This window comes from Cervus elaphus, chromosome 22 (assembly GCF_910594005.1).
Source record: "Cervus elaphus chromosome 22, mCerEla1.1, whole genome shotgun sequence".
Taxonomy (NCBI): Eukaryota; Metazoa; Chordata; class Mammalia; order Artiodactyla; family Cervidae; genus Cervus; species Cervus elaphus.
In genome coordinates this window covers 17285869-17309340 of record NC_057836.1, presented here as the reverse complement: position 1 = coordinate 17309340, position 23472 = coordinate 17285869, and the positions used below count along the sequence as shown (strand labels likewise).

Here is a 23472-nt window from a genome sequence, read left to right as displayed (position 1 = left end):
CTGAGGAGAGAGAAATGGGACAATGGGGCGGTGACCTGGGGATTGGGAAGGGTCTTCTGTCCTGTGGGACCCTCACCTGAGCAGTAGGGGGCGCTCTCCTCTGAGGCTGCAGACCCTGCTGGTTCAGACACGGAGTCATTGCACTGGGGCAGCACCTGGGTGTGGTTTCCTGAAGGAACAGCGATGATTAGAGGGTTGAGAGGGTTGAAGATCAAGATACTCAGTTGAGCTAAATAATTTTTAGGAGAGGAGGGGAGTTTGAGGGGAAATGGATACATGTATATGTATGGCTGAGTCCCTGGCTATTCACCTGAAACTATAACAACATTGTTAATCGGCTAAACCCAATACAAAGTAAAAAGTTCAAAATAAAAAAACAATAATAATAATGACCTAGTGATGGAGCTGAGATGAAAGCTGTAACACACCTGTAAAGTTACCATAATCTTAGTGTTCCCTTTCTCTATGAACAGTCCTGGTCCTGACAATACCATGATTCCTGTTTTAAGCCAAGCTTTGCCCTAAGAATGAGTTAAATAAGTTGCTCTATCCTTAATCTACACCTAAATAGAAGAAGCAAAACAAAATCCTTTCTGAAGGATTTGTACAAAAATTTTTATCTACAATGTTTGTGATTTTAAAAACACTTATATAAAAGAGATCTCATGGAAAACAAGAGGGAAAAGAAACATTAAAAAAATTTCCCAGGGTATTTGGCTCTTAGAGTTACCTGACAGAGAATTTATTTTATTTATTTTTATTAATTTTTATTTGAGCATAATTGATTTACAATGTTGTGGTAGCTTCTACTGTACAACAAATTTAATAAGTTATATATACATATATGGGTTTCCTAGGTGACTCAGTGGTAAAAAATCTGCCTGCCAAATAGGAGACTGGGGTTCCATCCCTGGTTGGGAAGATGCTCTGGGGAAAGAAATGGCAACCCAATCCAGCATTCTTACCTGGGAAATCCTATGGACAAAGGAGTGTGGCAGGCTACAGTCCTTGGGGTCACAAAAGAGACAGAAGCAACTCAGCGACCAAGCAACAACACATATATATATCTCCCCTCTTTCCTGGATTTACTTCCTATTTAGGTCACCACAGAGCACTGAGTAGAGTTCCCTGTGCTATACAATAGGCTATTATTTATCTATTTTATATGCTCAGTTCAGTTGCTCAGTCCTGTCCAACTCTTTGCGACCACAGGAACCGCAGCAGGCCAGGCCTCCCTGTCCATCACCAACTCCTGGAGTCCACCCAAACCCATGCCCATAGAGTCGATGATGTCATCCAACTGTCTCATCCTCTGTCGTCCCCTTCTCCCCCTGCCTTCAATCTTTCCCAGCATCAGGGTCTTTTCCAATGAGTCACCTCTTCGCATCAGGTGGCCAAAGTATTGAAGCTTCAGCTTCAACATCAATCTTTCCAATGAATACCCAGGAGTGATCGCCTTTAGGATGGGCTGGATGGATCTCCTTGCAGTCCAAGGGACTCTCAAGAGTCTTCTCCAACCCCCACAGTTCAAAAGCATCAATTCTCCTGTGCTCAGCTTTCCTTATAGTCCAACTCTCACATCCATACATGACCACTGGAAAAACCATAGCCTTGACTAGAAGGACATTTGTTGGCAAAGTTTATGTGTGCATGTATGCTAAGTCATTTCAGTCATGTCTGACTCTGTGACACTATGGATTGTAGCCTATCAGGCTCCATGTCTATGGGATTCTCCAGGCAATATCAATTTTATACTTAATATCAATAGTGTAGGGCTTCTGAGTCTGATGGCTCAGGCAGTAAAGAATCCGCCTGCAATGCAAGAGACCTGGGTTTGATCCTTGGCTTGGGAAGATCCCCTGGAGGAGGGTATGGCAACCCACTCCACAGTTCTTTCCTGGAGAATCCCCACGGACAGAGGAGCCTGGCAGGCTACAGCCCATGGGGTTGCAGAGTCAGATATGATTCAGCGACTAAGTGCCCAGCACAGCACATCAGTAGTGTATATATGTCAATCTCAATGTCCCAGTTCATCCCACTCTTCATTTCCCCTCTTAGTATCCATTTGATGTTCTCTATATTGGTGTCTCTATTTCTGCTTTGCAGTAAGTTCATCTCTACCATTTTTCTAGATTCCTCATATAAATGATGTTATACAGTATTTGTTTTTCTTTTTCTGATTTACTTCATTCTACATAACAATCCTATTTCAAATCCTAAAAGATGATGCTGTGAAAGTGCTGAACGCAACATGCCAGTAAATTTGGAATACTCAGGAGTGGCCACAGGACTGGAAAAGGTCAGTTTTCATTCCAATCCCAAAGAAAGGCAATGCGAAAGAATGCTTAAACTACCACACAACTGGACTCATCTCACACACTAGCAAACTAATGCTCAAAATTCTCCAAGCCAGGCTTCAACAACATGTGAACCATGAATTTCCAGATGTTCAAGCTGGTTTTAGAAAAGGCAGAGGAACAAGAGATCAAATTGCCAACATGCGCTGGATCCTCAAAAAAGCAGAGAGTTCCAGAAAAAAAAACATCTATTTCTGCTTTATTGGCTATGCCAAAGCCTTTGACTGTGTGCATTACAATAAATTGTGGAAAATTCTAAAAGAGATGGGACCACCTGACCTGCCTCTTGAGAAAGCTGTATGCAGGTCAGGAAGCAACAGTTAGAACTGGACATGGAACAACAGACTGGTTCCAAACAGGAAAAAGAGTACGTCAAGGCTGTATATTGTCACCCTGCTTATTTAACTTATATGCAGAGTACATCATGAGAAATGCTGGGCTGGATGAAGCACAAGCTGGAACCAAGACTGCTGGGAGAAATATCAATAACCTCAGATATGCAGATGACACCACCCTTATGGCAGAAAGTGAAGAACTAAAGAGCCTCTTGATGAAAGTGAAAGAGGAGGGTGAAAAAGTTGGCTTAAAGCTCAACACTCAGAAAACAAAGATCATGGCATCCGGCCCCATCACTTCATGGCAAAGAGATGGGGAAACAGTGGAAATAGTGGCTGACTTTATTTTGGGGGGGCTCCAAAATCACTGTAGATGTTGACTGCAGCCATGAAATTAAAAGACACTTACTTCTTGGAAGAAAAGTTATGACCAACCTAGACAGCATATTAAAAAGCAGAGACATTACTTTGCCAACAAAGGTCTATCTAGTCAAGGTTGTGGTTTTTCCAGTGGTCATGTATGGATGTGAGAATTGGACTATAAAGAAAACTGAGCACCAAAGAATTGATGCTTTTGAACTGTGGTGTTGGAGAAGACTCTTGAAAGTCCCTAGGACTGCAAGGAGATCCAACCAGTCCATCCTAAAGGAGATCAGTCCTGAATGTTCACTGGAAGGACTGATGCTAAAGCTGAAGCTCTGGTACTTTGGCCAGCTGATGTGAAGAACTGACTCCTTGGAAAAGACCCTGATGCTGGGAAAGATTGAGGGCAGGAGGAGAAGGGGACAACAGAGGATGAGGTTGCTGGATGGCATCACCAACTCAGTGGACATGAGTTTGAGTAATCTCCGGGAGTTGGTGATGGACAGGGAGGCCTCTCGTGCTTCAGTCAATGGGGTCGCAAAGAGTCAGACACGACTGAGCAACTGAACTGAACTGAATAATTAGTGATGTTGAACATCTTTTCATGTTGTTGTTAGCCATCTGCATGTCTGGAGAAATGTCTGTTTAGGTCTTTTTCCCATTTTTTAATTGAGCAGTTTGGTTTGTTGATATTGAGTTGTTTGTGCATTTTCAAGATTAGTCGCTTGTTAGTTGCTTCATTTTAGTGGCAAATATTTTCTCCCATTCTAACAGTTGTCTTTTTGTTCTGTTTATGGTTTCCTTTGCTACACAAAAGCTTTTAAGTTTAACTGGGTCCTCTTTGTTTATTTTTGTTTTTACTTTCTTTACTCCAGAAAGTTGGTCAAAAAAGATCTTGTTGTAATTTATGTCAAAGAATCTTCTGCCTATGTTTTCCTCTAAAAGTCTGACAGAGAATTTAAATAGCCATGATTAAAGTGCTCCAAGAGTTAATTAACAAGATGTGTTTCTTGGCAGAGAAATGATAACAAAAGCAAATGAAAATTCTACAGCTGAAATTAAGAACTAGACAATGAGTTTATTAGCACATTAGATCAATATGAAGTAGAAATAGTAAAATGGAAGATGAGAGGACAAGTGTTCCTCTATATAGAAAAGCTGATCACATGGTAAGTGCCTGGTTAACAATACTGTATAACAAAGTTTCCCCCCACACTTAGCAGTTGAAGGATTTTTTTTTTTTTAATTTTCATCATGATTTTCTGGTCAGTAATTTGGGAAAGACTCAACTTGGCAGTTCTATCTTTGGGGTTTCTCATGTGGTTGCACTTAGATGTTATCTGGGGCTGATATCTCTAAAGGTTTGATTGAACTGTGATTATGTAAGGAAATTCCCTGAAGTATTTTTTGTTGTTGTTGGGGAACGGGAGGGATAAAGGAGCATCCTGTCTGCAACTTAATCCAGAAAGATTTTACATACTCAGGGGGAAAATGGGGCAGGAGAGAAACAAAGGAGGAGAGAGAGGAAAAGCTAGAGCAAGACAGAGAAAGAGAGAGAAAACTAGAGTGAGAGAGAGAGGGAGAGGAAAGAACGAAAGAAGGATTAAAGCAAAGTACTAACCTAACATTTGGGGAATCCAGATAAAGTTCAGAGAGAATTCATTCCTAGAAAACCTTCACTAAAGGAAATACTAGTAACATCAAACCCATAAAATGCCTAGGAGAAAACCTAGGTAAAGATGTGCAAAACATCTGAGAGAAATTCAAGACCTAACTGAATGAAAGGATATATTTTGCCAATGAATTGGGAAACTCAATGTTGTCAAAATAAATCATTCTCAAATTTATATACAGATTAAAGCTAACCTCAATAAAATTCTCTGATGCTTTTGTGTGTGTGAAACAGGACAAGATGATTCAAAATTTATGTTGTTTTTCAGTCACTCAGTCATGTCTGACTCTTTGCAACCCCATGGACTGCAGCAAGCCAGGCTTCCCTGTCCATCACCAACTCCCAGAGTTTACCCAAACTCGTGTCCATTGAGTCAGTGATGCCATCCAACCATCTCATCTTCTGTTGTCCCCTTCTCCTCCTGCCTTCAGTCTTTCCCAGCATCAGGGTCTTTGCTAGTGAGTCAGCTCTTCACATCAGGTGGCAAAGTATTGGAGCTTCAGCTCAAAAATGTATAGAAAATACAAAAACCAAGAAAGACCAAGGCAGTTAGCAAGAACAACAACATAACTTCTTTAAATTAAAGTTACCCGAGTTTACTATGTGTGCTTAGTCACTCAGTCATTTCTGATTCTTTGTGACACAGGGGACTATAGCCCGCCAAGCTCCTCTCTCCATGGGGACTCTCCAGGCAAGAATACTGGAGTCGGTTGCCATGCCCTTCTCCAGGGGATCTTCCCAACCCAGGGATCAAACCCAGGTCTCCCGCCTTGCAGACAGATTCTTTACCATCTGAGCCACCAGGGAAGGTTCAAGATTTACTATAAAGTTACAATAATTAAGAAAACGTGGGGAAAAAAAAGAAAATGTGGGACAGGTGCAAGGATAGACAAATGACACAGTGGAACAGAATAGAGAGTCTAAAAGAAGTACTCAGACATATGTGCCCTTTCGTTCATCATGAAGGTGGCACTGCAGTAGGGAATAGTCTTTCCAGAAAAAGATTTTGAGTCAATTGGATGCCCATATGAAAGCATGACACTTGACCCTTATCCTACACAGTTATCAATCCTAGAAGCAGTGTATAATTATATGCAAAAGAAAAGTAATTACACTTCTGTGAGATACTCTCAGAGAATATTTTTGTGATTTTGGAGTAGACAAAGTTCTTTCTAGAAGAATATAAGGAGCTCTGTGGACTGCAACAATGGACTGGTTCAAAACTGAGACAGAAGTACGTCAAGGCTGTATATTGTCACTCTGCTTATTTAACTTGTATGCAGAGTAAGTCATGCGAAATGCCGGGATGGATGCAGCAGAAGCTGGAGTCAAGACTGCTGGGAGAAATATCAATAACCTCAGATATGCAGATGACACCACCCTTATGGCAGAAAGCGAAGAGGAATTAAAGAGCCTCTTGATGAAAGTGAAAGAGGTGAGTGAAAATGTTGGCTTGAAACTCAACATTCAGAAAATGAAGATCATGGCATCTTGTCCCATCACTTCATGGCAAATACATGGGGAAACAATGAAAACAGTGACAGACTTTATTTTCTTGGACTCCAAAATCACTGCAAATGGTGACTGCAGCCATGAAACTAAAAGATGCTTGCTTCAGTGGAAGAAAAGCTATGACAAACCTAGATAGCATATTAAAAAGCAGAGATGTTACTTTGCCAACAAAGGTCCAACAAAGCTATAGTTTCTCCAGTAGTTATGTATGGATGTGAGAGTTGGACCATAAAGAAAGTTGAGCCCTGAAGAATTGATGCTTGTGAACTGTGGTGTTGGAGAAGACTCTTGAGAGTCCCTTGAACTTCAAGGATATTAAGCCAGTCAATCCTAAAGGAAATCAGTCCTGAATATTCATTGGAAGGACTAATGCTGAAATTGAAGCTCTAATACTTTGGCCAGATGATGGGAAGAACTGACTCATTGGAAAAGACCCTGATGCTGAAAAATATTGAAGGCAGGAGGAGAAGGAGATGACAGAAGATGAGATGAGTGGGTGGTATCCCCAACTCAATGGATATGAGCTTGAACAAGATGCGGGAGATAATGAAGGACAGGGAAGCTTGATGTGCTGCAGTCCATGGGGTCGCAAAGAGTCAGACATGACTGAGCAACTGAACTGAACTGACTGACTGAAGGAGCACTACATGTACAGTAAAAAAGGTGACAAGTCAAGCTTAAGATTAGTAACTTGGCTCACTGAAGTACAGCATACCTTTAAGAAAATAAAAATATAAGACAGAATTAAACACACAAAAAACATAATAAATATTTGTTCCAAAAGTCATCATCACGGTAGTTTGCACCACTGTATTTGTAATAGTCAAAACCTGGCGACAAACTCAAATCTCTGCCATTAGTTGAATGGATCAACGCATGGTCATGTGATCATTCAAAGGATTACACTATCATAATAAAACTGAATACCGTGTTGCCATAAACAACATCATGAGTGAATTTCAAACACAGTTTGAAATCAAAGAAATTAGACACGAAAGAAAACATTCTGTATGTTTATACATAAAGTTCAAAAACTGACAAATTATTCTATGACAGTACAAGTCTTAGGTAAGCAGTCTTCCCTGGAGAGGGGGAGGACACAGCTCTTGGGAGGCAATAGTGATTCTGTGGTGCTGTGAATGTTCTCTTTGTAGATCTGGGTTGGGGAACATGACCTAGGTGTACACTTATTGTTTGTACTTTGTTCTCTATTATTATCCTTAAATAATAATATTTCATAAAAATATTATTCATCTAAGTATTTCTTTCCCTGACATAGCACTTCTTAGCATTTCTTAGCACTTCTTCCCCTTGAAAAAATGAGTGAACAATGAGAAGGTTATGGAACAGGACCTTAACGGAGCCTTCTCAGGACAGACCACCCTCATGTCCTCCACTTGCTTCTGTCTGTAGAAAATCCTTAGCCAAAGAATCAATTTGATCACAGAAATGAGAAAATTTCGGAAACAAAGGAAAACCGTCAAATAGGATAAAAGAATAATAGTTTAACCCTAAACAAAGTCAAGGATTTTTAGTTCCTCCTCATGGGCTATAGCTAACGTTCTGAGCCACATCCTTTGAGCTTTTGTGCAGATACTGAAATCCCAACCAGGTGGTAGAAGTAAATTACATGATGACCAGACTAGTGGGGTGCCATTTCCTTCTCCAGGGGATCTTCCCAACCCAGGGATCAAACCTGAGTCTCTTGCATTGCAAGCAGATTCTTTACCATCTGAGTCAACAGGGAAGCCCATAATCTTCTTCATCTTGCACAATTCCAAGAATTGGCCTCAAGGAAATTGGAACAGACCGACATAGAACTGATGATTAACTGTATTCCAAACAATAAAGGTGACACTGATCAGACCTATTTCAAGATGACTGTCGGAGCTAGCTGTGCTATTCTGCAGGTAACCTGTCCCCTGCCTCCACCTGTGCACTCCTGAAATTCCCATTTAAAAACTCTTGCCTCTGATCAGCAAGGGGGACCTGGTTCTTTATCACATTAGTCCCCTGTCTCCCAGAACTGCTGGTTTCCTCAACAAAGCTGTCTTTAATTTTACCCCATGTTTGTCTCTCAGTGTTAGATTCTTGAGTAATGAGCAGCTGAAACCTGAGTTCAGTAACAAGATTAAACATTTCACTACAGAATATCTTTATTTTTAAGCCTGTTCTCCTTTACTCTCTGCTCTGGGGAGATTTCACTCCAGGAGCATCCTAAGTACAGTAGCCCTTCCCTGTCTTACCTGAGCAGATCACAGAGGCCGTGTTGCCATGGAAACAGTCAGGAACACCCAGGGCAGTCACAGGGCATTGCCACAGGAAGGACTCAGCCCCTGAGCAGTGAAATCGGGCTTTCCAGAGTTGATCACTTCCTTCTGCTCCGTTTGGGGTGGAGACGGCGACGCCACAGCTGAGCTGACGACAGACAACATTGGCATTGGCCAGACTCCAGTGGGAGGCACAGAGAGCTCTCCATTGTCCAGAAATATTCATCTCCACCCGCCCCTCACACTGAGAGGTGCCATGTTTCAGAAGCCGGACATCTGTGTACACTGATAGAAAAAGACAGGATTTCAGCAAAATCTGATTTCTTTTTTAGCTTGAACTGAGTTTACATAGAGGCTAAGTCCTGACATGCATCTCACCTGAACAGACAACCTGAGCAACTCCACTGTGCTGACACCTGCCCCCTGGACAGGGCGCTCTGGGGCAGACCCGGAGCTCAGGCTCCTCCCCTTCACATCTGAACTCTTCAGCCTGGACCCAGTCATCGGACTCTCCGAAGAGCTCATGTCCCAGGACAGACACAGCCTTGCCACATCCCAGCTCTGCACAGATGACCTGGGCAGTGGGGAGTGTGAAGTTCCCATCAGACACTGGGGTCCAGGCTTCTCCAGAATACACTTCTACTTGCCCTGAGCAGGGTCCATCCCCTCCAGCCAGACGCACAAATCCTAAAAGAAACAAAGAACAACAAACTCAGTGAGTGTTCATGAACCTGGCTTGACAGTTCGAAACAACATCTCACAGGCAATGGTGTGAAAGCTTTTTTTCCAACTGTCGAATAAGAGGGGATAAGAAGAGAGAATTTGCCTGTCATTGTCAAACTGCATTTTCATGAGCAAGTTTCTGAAGAGATATCCAGAAGGACTGAAGGATCTGTTAGGAGTGGCTGAATCCCAAGAATATATATTTTGGTTAGGAATGTTAATTCCTATCTGGGAGCCTGGAAACTACAGTGCCCAAAGAAACTGCACAGTGGTAGATATTCAAACTTGGGTACAGAGCTGAACTGAGAGTTAAAAAGGTCCATGGGAATCAAGAGGCCTAAGAGCCAGAGAAGTTTAGAAGTTTAGAGGACCATCCTGAGATTTCTGAGGCTAAAATTCTAGCCAGTTTTCTCTCAGAGCCAATATTCAAGCCACTGAGGACAGGGAAAATCACACGGGCTGGATCTGAGTGCAGGTATTATAATCTAATTGTGAAAGAAGTTGTCCACAGGTAAGTTTAGAAATGACAAATGCTCAGAGTCATAGGAAAGGGAGGGAATGGTCCAAGGCATCTTTCTTAAAAACCTAGGATTTATCAAGACACCTGGGAGAAAGTGAGGTCTCAGTGGGATTATGCAAGACAATTGAGTTACTTGATTACTTCATACTAGACAGGAGATTCTCAGCAAATATGAAAGAGTAATAATAATTTAATGTATTCTAAACTTATCTATATGCTAACTGCATATGCTTTTCCTATTTGGATTTCTGAGATAAAGGGCCAGCAAGCTATAAAAAAGGAGAGTGAGAGGAAGAGAGCAGACAGAAAACAAGCCATATATACTTTAGAGATTTCTAAATTGCAAAAGCCTCAACAGGAATGAAACAGAGAAAGATTTGGGGGAAAAAAGACTTGTTCAACAAGATTTTAACACTTATTATCCCCTGTGCTCCTCCCATTTGCCATATAACCCTGCTACCCTTTCCCATTTCTCCCAATGCAGAAAAGAAAAAACAAGCTTAAGAGCTACAAATAGATGGAAAGGAAACTCCAAAAGGAAAGAACTTCTGTAGGGAGTGAGGTGGAGTGAGTGGTAGGTTAAACGCAGAGTGGATGGAGTATGAGAGAGAGACCAAAGAAAAGACTGATGAAAATGTTTCATCCTTCAGAGACCATATTTTGGATGGAGAAAAGGTAATCCAATAGGAAAACATTTGCACATCATAAAGAACAACTTTTAAAATAATTTTCCTGGTTTCTGAGTATGCTCATGATTATTCATGTACATGGTGGAATTTGTTCTGGTGAAGGACTCTGATTGCATAAGTTTGTGAACTTTGAAGTCTCAAAAAGAATGATGTAACAGAATAAAAATCTACTATAGAGAGCAGGCGGAAAAGGCAATAGCAACCCACTCCAGTGTTCTTGCCTGGAAAATCCCAGGGACGGGGGAGCCTGGTGGGCTTCTGTCTATGGGTCGCACAGAGTTGGACACGACTGAAGCGACTTAGCAGCAGCAGCAGCAGCATAGAAAGCAGGAGAGAACAGAAATGGCATTGCAGAAATTAAAGAATTGAAGGATTAGCTTGACCACTCATACAAGAATGAATGATGAGAGAGAGGATGATCTGCTTGCCTTTTATCATTTATCCATTTCCATCTCCCCAGAGAGGCCCAGGTTAGGACCCCTAATCTATTCTGGCTGAGAGTTTGGTCACAGGTGCTACACATCCTAGATAATGAGTTTTTATTTAACTGGTTCTTGTTATGGCAGAAAGTGAAGTCATGTCCGACTCTTTGCTACCCCAAGGATTGCAGAATGACAGGCTTCCCTGTCCTTCACTATCTCTCTAAGTTTGCTCAAACTCATGTCCATCAAGTCGGTGATGCCAACTAACCATATCATCTTCTGTCGCCCCCTTCTCCACCAGCCTCCTATCTTTCCCAGCATCAGGGTCTTTTCCAATGAATCAGTTCTTCATATCAGGTGGCCAAAGTATTGGAGCTTCAGCTTCAGCATCAGTCCTTTCAGTTAATATCAGGGTTGATTTCCTTTAGGATTGACTGGTTTGATCTCCTTGCAGACCAGGGGACTCTCAAGAGTCTTCTCCAACACCACAGTTCAAAAGCATCAGTTTTTCCGTGTTCAGCCTTCTTTATGGTCTAACTCTTACATCCATACATGACTATTGAAATAACCATAGCTTTGACTAGATGGACATTTGTCTCAAAGTAATGTCTCTGTTTTTTAATATACTGTCTAGGTTTGTCATAGCTTTTCTTCCAAGGAACAAGCATCTTTTAATTTCATGACTGCAGTCACTGTCCAGAGTGATTTTGGAGCCCAAGAAAATAAAGTCTGTCACAGTTTTCATTTTTTCCCCATCTTTTTGCCATGAAGTGATGGGACAGGATCCATAATCTTAGTTTTTTGAATGCTGAGTTTCAAGTCAGCTTTTTCACTCTCCTCTTTCACTTTCATCAAGAGGCTCTTTAGTTCCTCTTCACTTTCTGCCATTTAGGGTGATGTCATCTGCATATCCAAGGTTGTTGATATTGTTATATTAATTGCACGAGATTAAAAATTTAGAAAGACAAAGAGAGAAGTGTTTCTTGTATTCTGTTTTATATACCCTGATAAAAGTTAATTATTCAGACATGTGCTGGATAATCAATAAAGTCTTAGGATATATTAGGATAGAGACTTCTGAGACATATTATTTCTTTTTTATTTTCTACTTGATTTTAAAATTTACATGGAAGAATAAGTGTGTGAAAATTCCAAGAAAATTATTAAATAGAAGGCTGATGTGATGAGTAAAGATATTAAATATAATGAAGACATATCTTTGTCTGGTCTCTTGCTGTGTAGACGTCTTGTGTCCTTAGGCACACACAGCATCTTCCACACCACACCTGGGCCCTCAGTGCTGCTCAGAGAACCTCACAGTTGCCTTCGTCAGCTCCCATTGCCATTCCCCTTCCTCCCAGCTACTGTAAAACCTGCTCCACCTTCTTCAAAAACTACATTTGTCCTCTTGCTCCAAATAAGCCCCCAAACACAAGTCTCTTATATCTTTGAAATCATCAAATATAAACTACATAATCTCTTATCATAAAACACAGAAATTCATGTTTTATTCCCTCCACCTTTGACTTGCCAGTGCGTGGCTAAGTGTTCCTCTAAAGTTTACATTTATACAGATATCTTAAAGGAAAAATTGGGGAGAGAGACTTTTCTAGTAACAATGAAAGAATATATGACTCAGAGCATTTCATTCACAGCTCTCTATTTCTACCATCAAAGAACTATGAACATTTACATCTAAATATGCAAAGGAAGCATCTTTTAATTTCATGGCTGCAGTCACCATCTGCAGTGATTTTGGAGCCCCAAAAAATAAAGTCTGACACTGTTTCCACTGTCTTCCCATCTATTTCCCATGAGGTGATGAGACCAGATGCCATGATCTTAGTTTTCTGAATGTTGAGCTTTAAGCCAACTTTTTCACTCTCCTCTTTCACTTTCATCAAGAGGCTTTTTAGTTCCTCTTCACTCTCTGCCATAAGGGTGGTATCATCTGCATATCTGAGGTTATTGATATTTCTCTCGGCAATCTTAATTCCAGCTTGTGCTTCTTCCAGCCCAGCGTTTCTCATGAGGTACTCTGCATATAAGTTAGATAAGCAGGGTGACAATATACAGCCTTGATGTATTCCTTTTCCTATTTGGAACCAATCTGTTGTTCCATGTTCAGTTCTAACTGTTGCTTCCTGACCTGCATACAGGTTTCTCAAGAGGCAGGTCAGGTGGTCTGGTATACCCATCTCTTTCAGAATTCTCCACAGTTTATTGTGATCCACACAGTCGAAGGCTTTGGCGTCGTCAATGAAGCAGAAATAGATGTTTTTCTGGAACTCCCATGCTCTTTCGATGATCCAGTGGATGTTGGCAATTTGATCTCCGGTTCCTCTGCCTTTTCTAAAACCAGCTTGAACATCTGGATGTTCTCGGTTCACATGTTGTTGAAGCCTGGCTTGGAGAATTTTGAGCATTATTTTACTAGCGTGTGAGATGAGTGCAGTTGTGCGGTAGTTTGAGCATTCTTTGGGATTGCCTTTCTTAGGGATTGGAATGAAAACTGACCTTTTCCAGTCCTGTGGCCACTGCTGAGTTTTCCCAATTTGCTGGCATATTGAGTGCAGCATTTTCACAGCGTCATCTTTCAGGATTTGAAATAGCTCAACTGGAATTCCATCACCTCCACTAGCTTTGTTTGTAGTGATGCTTCCTAAGGCCCACTTGACTTCACATTCCAGGATGTCTGGCTCTAGGTGAGTGATCACACCATTATGATTATCTGGGTCATGAAGATCTTTTTTGTATAGTTCTTCTGTGTATTCTTGCCACCTCTTCTTAACATCTTCTGCTTCTGTTAGGTTCATACATTTTCTGTCCTTTATTGAGCCCATTTTTGCATAAAATGTTCCTTTGGTATCTCTGATTTTCTTAAAGAGATCTCTAGTCTTCCCCTTCTGTTGTTTTCCTCTATTTCTTTGCACTGATTGCTGAGGAAGGTTTTCTTATCTCTCCCTGCTATTCTTTGTAACTCTGAATTCAAATGGGAATATCTTTCCTTTTCTCCTTTGCTTTTTGCTTCTCTTTGTTTCACAGCTATTTGTAAGGCCTCCTCATATAACCATTTTGCCTTTTCGCATTTCTTTTCTATGGGGATGGTCTTGATCCCTGTCTCCTGTACAATGTCATGAACCTCCGTCCATAGTTCATCAGGCCCTCTGTCTATCAGATCTAGTCCCTTAAATCTATTTCTCACTTCCACTGTATAGTCATAAGGGATTTGATTTAGGTCATAGCTGAATGGTCTAGTGGTTATCCCTACTCTCTTCAGTTTAAGTCTGAATTTGGCAATAAGGAGTTCATGATCTGAGCCACAGTCAGCTCCTGGTCTTGTTTTTGCTGACTGTATAGAGCTTCTCCATCTTTGGCTGCAAAGAATATAATCAATCTGATTTCAGTGTTGGCCATCTGGTGATGTCCATGTGTAGAGTCTTCACTTGTGTTGTTGGAAGAGGGTGTTTGCTATGACTGGTGCGTTCTATTGGCAAAACTCTATTACCATTTGCCCTGCTTCATTCCATACTCCAAGGCCAAATTTGCCTGTTACTCCAGGTGTTTCTTGACTTCCTACTTTTGTGTTCCAGTCCCCTATAATGAAAAGGACATCTTTTTTGGGTGTTAGTTCTAAAAGGTCTTGTCAGTCTTCATAGAACCGTTCAACTTCGGCTTCTTAAGCATTACTGGTTGGGGCATAGGCTTGTCCCGTGGTCATGTATGGATGTGAGAGTTGGACTGTGAAGAAAGCTGAGTGCCGAAAAATTGATGCTTTTGAACTGTGGTGTTGGAGAAGACTCTTGAGAGTCCCTTGGACTGCAAGGAGATCCAACCAGTCCATCCTGAAGGAGATGAGTTCTGGGTGTTCATTGGAAGTACTGATGCTGAAGCTGAAACGCCAATACTTTGGCCACCTCATGCAAAGAGTTGACTCATTGGAAAAGACCCTGATGCTGGGAGGGATTGGGGGCAGGAGGAGAACGGGACGACAGAGGATAAGATGGCTGGATGGCATCACCAACTCAATGGGCATGAATTTGAGTAAACTCCGGGAGTTGGTGATGGACAGGGAGGCCTAGCATGCTGCAATTCATGGGGTCGCAAAGAATCGGACACGACTGAGCGACTCTACTGAACTGAACTGATGCAAAGGAAACTTGAAATCTGGCACAAATCCATAAGAATCTTGATTTGTTAAATGATATCCCTTTAGGGATCACCTCTATATATGTAAATGATATCCTCCTATAGTAAGAGTAGACTCCACTCCTACTGCTGCTGCTGCTGTGAAGTCTCTTCAGTTGTGTCCGACTCTGTGTGACCCCATAGATGGCAACCCATCAGGCTCCCCCATCCCTAGGATTCTCCAGGCAAGAACAGTGGAGTGGGTTGCCATTTCCTTCTCCAATGCATGAAAGTGAAAAGTGAAAGTGAAGTCGCTCACTGTGTCCGACTCTTAGCGACCCCATGGACGACAGCCTACCAGGCTCCTCCGTCCATGGGATTTTCCAGGCAAGAGCACTGGAGTGGGATGCCATTTGCCTTCTCCCCACTCCTGCTAGCCTAGTGCAAAATAATGTCTCACATTGTTTGTACAGAAACAACTCCACCCAGGAAAGTACATCCTCATTTTTGTCCCTCCTTCTCATAGCCTCCCTGTACAAAGAGAATGTGTATGTGGCAGTTAGCATATGTTTCACTCTTAGAAAAAGTGAATTATGAAAAAAAATTATGAGGATTTATTTTAATTGGGAGAATAAATAAAGCTATTTTAGCATCAGGTAAGTCCACTGGAGAAGAAAAGAATAGCAGAGATTTATAAGAGGAAAGTAAATGAAGCTCATCACTCACAGCCACAGTGCACTCAGGGAGGATGGGGAGGTGCCTCAGTCCCATCTAGCCCACCTATCTCCTATTGCCCTGCTGACCAGACACCAGCTCTCTTGGAACTTTCCATTTTCTCAGCCGGTGGACAAAGAACTGACCATACCTGAGCAGATGACTCCTGCATCTTCCTGATGATCGCAGTTGTGTTGCTGCCATCCCCAGGAAGGGCACCTCCACACTTGGGACTCCTCTCCTCTGCAGTTCACTTCATCCAGCCAGATGGGCCCTGATCCCGTCCCGAAGTAAGAAGAGATAGGGGCATCCAGGGCTTCTCCACAGCTCAGCTGCCTGCACACCACGCGGGCATCGTCCAGGTCCCAGTAGTCATCACAGATGGAGCCCCAGGAGCCCTGGTCAAGGATCTCCACTCTCCCGGCGCAGGGACTGCCTCCGTCCACCAGGCGGAGCTGTCTGCTGTCTGAGCAGAGAGAAACAGGACGATGGGGTGATGACACCAGGGGTTGAGAAGGGTCTTCTGTCCTGTAGGACCCCCACCTGAGCAGTAGGGGGCGCTCTCCTCTGAGGCTGCCGACCCTGCTGCTTCATACACGGAGTCGTTGCACTGGGGCAGCAGCTGGGTCTGGTTTTTTATACCAGTGGCAAGAGAATAATAAGGTTGAAAAATAGGAAGAAAATAAAACAGGAAATATTAAGTTGAAAACACTCTAGTGAGTAGTCTGAGACAGAAGGTGGTACAAGGTCCTATCAGAGTTAACATTCTGATCTGTCGTTCTGCATAGCATCAGAGAAAGATTTACAGAAAATGTTAGTGTCTCTATCGGGAGCAGTTAAATGAGTTCAGAGTCACAGGAATGAGCTGGCAGCTGGATGGATTCCTTTCAAAGCACACACATTTTCATGCCGTTGACCTAAGAGTTAAAAGGGTTGATTAAAGGGAGTGGAGTCAGGAACTGGCCTCAAATGCCTCGGATAGCAATCATGAATCCTCTACCATTAGAATCCTTCTCCCTGGTATAGTCATTCAGAACTGAAAAACAAATGGATTCTGTGATATCTTGGTTTACCCCCAGAATATTTCATTTGCAGTTCTAAGCTTCAGACTTCAGATCTGGATACTTACTTGCAAACAATGTGATCTCTTTGAGTAGACTGAACAACTTTGCATGAGAGATGATGTCAGGTAACACTGACACTGGCCAGATTCCACTGGGAATCATAGAATGCTGCTTCTTCTCCCCCCAAAAATATAATCCCTCCTTGGACTTTGTGTCAAGAATCTCTGTTATTCAAATTTTGGAGTTATGTGATCTTTAGGGGGAAATAGTGTATATGTTTGCGTAGTCACTTCAGTCATGTCCGACTCTTTAAGACCCTATGAACTGTAGCCCACCAGGCTCCTCTGCCCATGGGATTCTCCAGGCAAGAATACTGAAGTGGGTTGCCATGCCCTCCTCCAGGGGATCTTCCTGGCCCAGCGATCTAACCAGTGTCTCCTGCATTGCAGGTGGATTCTTTACAGCTGAGCCACCAGCGAAGTCCTTCTAGTTCTATCACTGAGCAGAAATAGGTTACATTCCTGCAAGCCCTTGAACAAATAACATTAACAGGCTCACTGTATTCTCCTCTCCTTTTATACATAAAAATGATGTAAAGAAACATTAAAGAAAGTCTATCAGCGTTGCACTTTAAGTAAATGATGAAATAGAGAATTAAACCTAAAATTTTCCACTTCCACGGAGAATGGAGGAGTTCACAGCAGGCCAATGAGTTTTGCTGGGTCTTGCTGGATACAACTTTAAAAGCTGGAAAATGTTTTTTAAGAGACAGTAAATGCATTCAGCATTTGTTGACACAACATGGACTAAATATGCTAAAATTCTAAAGAGTGGAGACTATTTCAATGTTAGCCAAGGATCTATAGCTTCTTTTTCTCTGGGAATTTGCCAATTCATTGCATAATTTAATGATTCAGAATCTGGGCTTGGGCAAGCAGAGGACTATTGTTGTGACAGGAAGCCAGCATAATTTGGGAGTTACCTGGTGCTGGAGTGACAAAATTAGAGTCTTGAGAGCCTCTCTCACACAGCAGGTTTTCTCCTCAAAGATCTGCCCAGTAGATAAGTTATGAAGGACAGGAGGCTAAAGAACTATATAAAAAGACTTGGAAAGTAGAGTCTTTCTCATTCTCTTGGGTACTGAGCTACCAGAGAATCCAGGCTCTGAACTGAAATCTCTGAAAGCCCCTGTCATAGGGACAGAGAAATCAGAGGTGGACTGAGTGTTACCAGAACTGCAACCCACACTTGTTACAGCTCAGTTTTAGGTTATATTTAGATGTTTGAGTGATACACACCCCTTCCCCCATCTGCCTAGCAAAACAAAGGGTAAATCCTTTCAGGTGTTAGAAAATGTATCAGAAGTATCTTACTTTTTCACATATAATTTATAGTATTCAATTAAAAAATGACATGACATTTGACAAGTTAGGATAACATGACAAATGACCAAAGTGAAAAAAAGAGATAAGAGAATGCAGAGACACACATGATAGAAATGCATAAGGATTTTAACTATGATCAATGTATTTAGGGGGAAAGAGAGAAGGAGAGACTATACAGGTAAAAAGATGAAAAAATTAACAAATAATCATACACAAATAAAAATAGCAATGGAACCATTGCCAACCTAAAATAAAATATCTAGGATTAAAAAGTGAATGAACAAGTTCAACAATTTTAGATAGAACTTAGAATATAGTGATTTAGAGGAATCCTAAAGATGAGAGATGAGAAGGAAAAGAAAGAGTAGGAGAGAGAGAAGAGATACAGAGACAGAGAGACAGAACTACAGAAGTCATATTTGAAGATATAATGATAGAGAATTTTTTTAAAACTATAAATGGAAGAGTATGAAAACCCCTACTCCTAGTAAAGCTGCTGAAAATCAAAAGGAAAAAGGGAAGTCTGGAATAATAACACATTTATTAATACTAAAGGAAGAAAAAAAGGTGGGGAGAAAAAGGAACATAAAGCATGTGGATCAATTAAAAGCAAATGGCAGATACCAACACATCAATATTAGTAATTGCATTTACAGTAAATGGATTAAGATAAAACAAAACTGACACAAATGTTACTTGCAAAATGATCACTTTATGTTATGAAAACAAAGAAAGGTTGAAAGTAAAATGATGGGGAAATGTACTAGCTGTAAGAAAACTGGAGTAGCTTGATCAGTGTCCCAGGAAGCAGACTCTAGAAAAGATACATGACTTGAGAATAGTGCTGAGCGAGGGCGTCGGGGCAGATGGACCGAAACCACAACCACAGACAACCAGCCGATCTGATCACAGGTCCGCATCCTGTCTAATGCAGTGAAACTAGGCCATGCCGTGTGGGGCCACCCAAGACGGATGGGCCATGGTGGAGAGGCTGGACAGAATGTGGTCCACGGGAGAAGGGAATGGCAAACCACTGCAGTACTCTTGCCTTGAGAACCCCATGAGCAGAATGAAAAGGCAAAATAATAGGACACTGAACGATGAACTCCCCAGGTCAGTAGGTGCCCAATATGCTACTGGAGATCAGTGGAGAAATAACTCCAGAAAGAATGAAGGTAAAAAGCCAAGGCAAAAACAACACCCACTTCTGGATGTGACTGGTGATAGAAACAAGGTCCAATGGTGTAAAGAGCAATATTGCATAGGAACCTGGAATGTTAGGTCCATGAATGAAGGGAAATTGGAAGTGGTCAAACAGGAGATGGCAAGGGTGAACGTCGACATTCTAGGAATCGGTGAACTAAAATGGACGGGAATGGGTGAATTTAACTCAGATGGCCATTATATCTACTACTGTGGGCAAGAATCCCTTAGAAGAAATGGAGCAGCCCTCATAGTCAACAAAAGAGTCCAAAATGCAGTACTTGGATGCAATCTCAAAAACAACAGAATGATCTCTGTTCATTTCCAAGGCAAACCATTTAATATCAAGGTAACCCAAGTCTATGCCCCAACCAATAATGCTGAAGAAGCTGAAGTTGAATGGTTCTATGAAGACCTACATGACCTTTTAGAACTAACACCCAAAAAAGATGTCCTTTTCATTATAGGGGACTGGAATGCAAAAGTACAAAGTCAAGAAAACCTGGAGTAACAGGCAAATTTGACCTTGGAGTACAGAATGAAGTAGGGCAAAGGCTAATAGAGTTTTGCCAAAAGACCACACTGATCATAGCAAACACCCTCTTCCAACAACACAAGAGAAGTCTCTACACATGGACATCACCAGATGGCCGACACCAATATCAGATAGATTATATTCTTTGCAGCCAAAGATGGAGAGCTCTATACAGTCAGCAAAAACAAGACTGGGAGCTGACTGTGGCTCAGATCATGAACTCCTTATCACCAAATTCAGATCTAAATTGAAGAAAGTGGGGGAAACCACTAGACCATTCAGGTATGACCTAAATCAAATCCCTTATGACTATACAGTGGAAGTGAGAAATAGATGTAAGGGACTAGATCTGATAGAGTACCTGATGAATTATGGATGGAGGTTTGTGACATTGTACAGGAGACAGGAATCAAGACCATCCAAGAAAAAGAAATGCAAAAAAGCAAAATGGCTGTCTGAAGAGGCCTTACAAATATCTGTGAAACAAAGAGAGGCAAAAAGCAAAGGAGAAAAGGAAAGATATTCCCATTTGAATTCAGAGTTACAAAGAATAGCAGGGAGAGATAAGAAAACCTTCCTCAGCAATCAGTGCAAAGAAATAGAGGAAAACAATAGAATGTGAAAGACTAGAGATCTCTTCAAGAAAATTAGAGATACCAAGGGAACATTTCATGCAAAGGTGGGCTCAATAAAAGACAGAAAATGTATGAACCTAACAGAAGCAGAAGATATTAGAAGAGGTGGCAAGAATACACAGAAGAACTATACAAAAAAGATCTTCATGACCCAGATAATCACAATGGTGTGATCACTCACCTAGAGCCAGACATCCTGGAATGTGAAGTCAAGTGGGCCTTAGGAAGCATCACTACAAACAAAGCTAGTGGAGGTGATGGAATTCCAGTTGAGCTATTTCAAATCCTGAAAGATGACGCTGTGAAAATGCTGCACTCAATATGCCAGCAAATTGGGAAAACTCAGCAGTGGCCACAGGACTGGAAAAGGTCAGTTTTCATTCCAATCCCTAAGAAAGGCAATCCCAAAGAATGCTCAAACTACCGCACAACTGCACTCATCTCACACGCTAGTAAAATAATGCTCAAAATTCTCCAAGCCAGGCTTCAACAACATGTGAACCGAGAACATCCAGATGTTCAAGCTGGTTTTAGAAAAGGCAGAGGAACCGGAGATCAAATTGCCAACATCCACTGAATCATCGAAAGAGCAAGGGAGTTCCAGAAAAACATCTATTTCTGCTTCATTGACGACGCCAAAGCCTTCGACTGTGTGGATCACAATAAACTGTGGAGAATTCTGAAAGAGATGGGCATACCAGACCACCTGACCTGCCTCTTGAGAAACCTGTATGCAGGTCAGGAAGCAACAGTTAGAACTGGACATGGAACAACAGACTGGTTCCAAATAAGAAAAGGAGTTCCAAATAAGAAAAGGTTCCAAATAAGAAAAGTATTTTGTCACCCTGCTTACCTAACTTATATGCAGAGTGCCTCATGAGCAACGCTGGGCTTTATGAAGCACAAACTGGAATCAAGATTGCCGGGAGAAATATCAATAACCTCGGATATGCAGATGACACCACCCTTATGGCAGAAAGTGAAAAAGAACTAAAGAGCCTCTTGATGAAAGTGAAAGAGGAGAGTGAAAAAGTTGGCTTAAAGCTCAACATTTAGAAAACTAAGATCATGGCATCCAGTCCCATCACTTCATGGCAAATGATGGGGAAACAGTGGAAACATTGGCTGACTTTATTTTTTGGGGCTCCAAAATCACTGCAGATGGTGACTGCAGCCATGAAATTAAAAGATGCTTGCTCCTTGGAAGGAAAGTTATGACCAACCTAGACAGCATATTAAAAAGCAGAGACATTACTTTGCCAACAAAGGTCCATCTAGTCAAGGCTATGGTTTTTCCAGTAGTCATATATGGATGTGAGAGTTTGACTGTAAAGAAAGCTGAGCACTGAAGAATTGATGCTTTTGAACTGTGGTGTTGGAGAAAACTCTTGGGAGTCCCTTGGACTGCAAGGAGATCCAACCAGTCCATCCTAAAGGAGATCAGTCCTGCGTGTTCACTGGAAGGACTGATGTTGAAGCTGAAACTCCAATACTTTGGCCACCTGATGTGAAGAGCTGACTCATTTGAAAAGACCCCGATGCTGGGAAAGATTGGTGGCAGGAGGAGAAGGGGCTGACAGGATGAGATTGCTGGATGACATCACCAACTCAATGGACATGAATTTGGGTAAACTCTGGGAGTTGGTGATGGACAGGGTGGCCTGGGATGCTGCAGTCCATAGCATCACAAAGAGTCGGACACGACTGAGCAACTGAACTGACTGAACACTAATTGAATTAAAGAGGGAATTCTCATGATTATAATGAGATGCACCCTTAATAAAGATATAGACATCAAAATTCAAGAAAGGTTAACAGAACATAGCTTTGAAATATGCTTGACAGAATGAAAAGAAGAAATAGGCAAAATTACAATCAAAATGGGGGATTGTTACTGTATCTTTTTCAATAGCATGCAGACCAAACATACAAAAAACAAAGAATACAGTAGATGTACAACAACATGATTAGCACATTTAACTAAGTAACACATAGAGCAATGCACCCAGCAATGCAAGAGTTCACATTACTGTAAATGCACTAGGAACATTTATCAAAAATGACCACATAATAGGACAAAATATTTCACTCTTTGAATTCATACAGAGTATTTACTCTGACCACAGTGGAATAAAATTAAGAATTAATAAGAAAAATTGTTAGCCATCCCTATTTTGGGAAATTCAGCAACACCCTTTCAAAAAACACCTGAGTCTGGGAATAAATTTAAAATTTACAAAATATCATGAAATAATTATAATAAAGATAGGATAATAATGATAAAAAACACAAAATAATGATATTATCATAAATTCTTATGATGAAACTCAAGTAGTGCCTAAGGGAAATTTATACCCTAGATTTAGAGAAGAGGAAAGACTGAAAGTGAAAAAAAGTAAGCTTCCAATTAAGAAACTAGATGAGAAAGTCTAAAGGATGTAGAATGTTGGGGTTAATTTTAAAAGGAACAAAAATGAATGGAAAAAAAGGTAAGCATAAGATAGAAAACCCTTTAAGCGTGGCTCCTTGAAAACTGATGAACACTGATCAATACTAATGAAGAGCAGAGAGTAAATGAAGTTAACAATACCAAGAATGAAAAGGGACATCACTGTAAATCATACAGATTTTTTGGTCATAGTTTTTGTGTTGTTGTTTGTTTGTTTTTTGGCTGTGCTGTGGCTCGTGGGATCTTAGTTCCCAGGTCAGGGATTGAACTTGGACCCATGACAGTGAAAGTCCAGAGATTTAATCCCTGGATTGCATAGCTTTATTAATATAATTTATACATTTAATGTGGATAAGTACACAGAAAGTGTCAATTTCTCCACAGCCTTGCCAACACTTATGTGTCTTTAAAAAAAAACAAACGTCATTCTGACATGTGTGAGATGATATCTCTTTGTGGTTTTGATTTACATTTCCTGATGATTGACAATGTCAAG

At 41.3% G+C, this 23472-nt stretch overlaps 1 protein-coding gene across 1 annotated transcript in view; it reads right to left on the bottom strand.

Annotated features, from left to right (window-relative positions):
- The window catches only part of LOC122679859 (antigen WC1.1-like), a 55941-nt gene that overhangs the window by 11754 nt on the left and 20715 nt on the right, over window positions 1–23472 (bottom strand). Inside the window, exons 8-11 of the mRNA XM_043880655.1 lie at window positions 15857–16171; window positions 8888–9196; window positions 8486–8794; window positions 77–169 (exon numbers count right to left, since the gene is read on the bottom strand). Coding sequence (XP_043736590.1) covers window positions 77–169; window positions 8486–8794; window positions 8888–9196; window positions 15857–16171 — 1026 coding nt within the window. The remainder of the gene's footprint in view (window positions 1–76; window positions 170–8485; window positions 8795–8887; window positions 9197–15856; window positions 16172–23472) is intronic.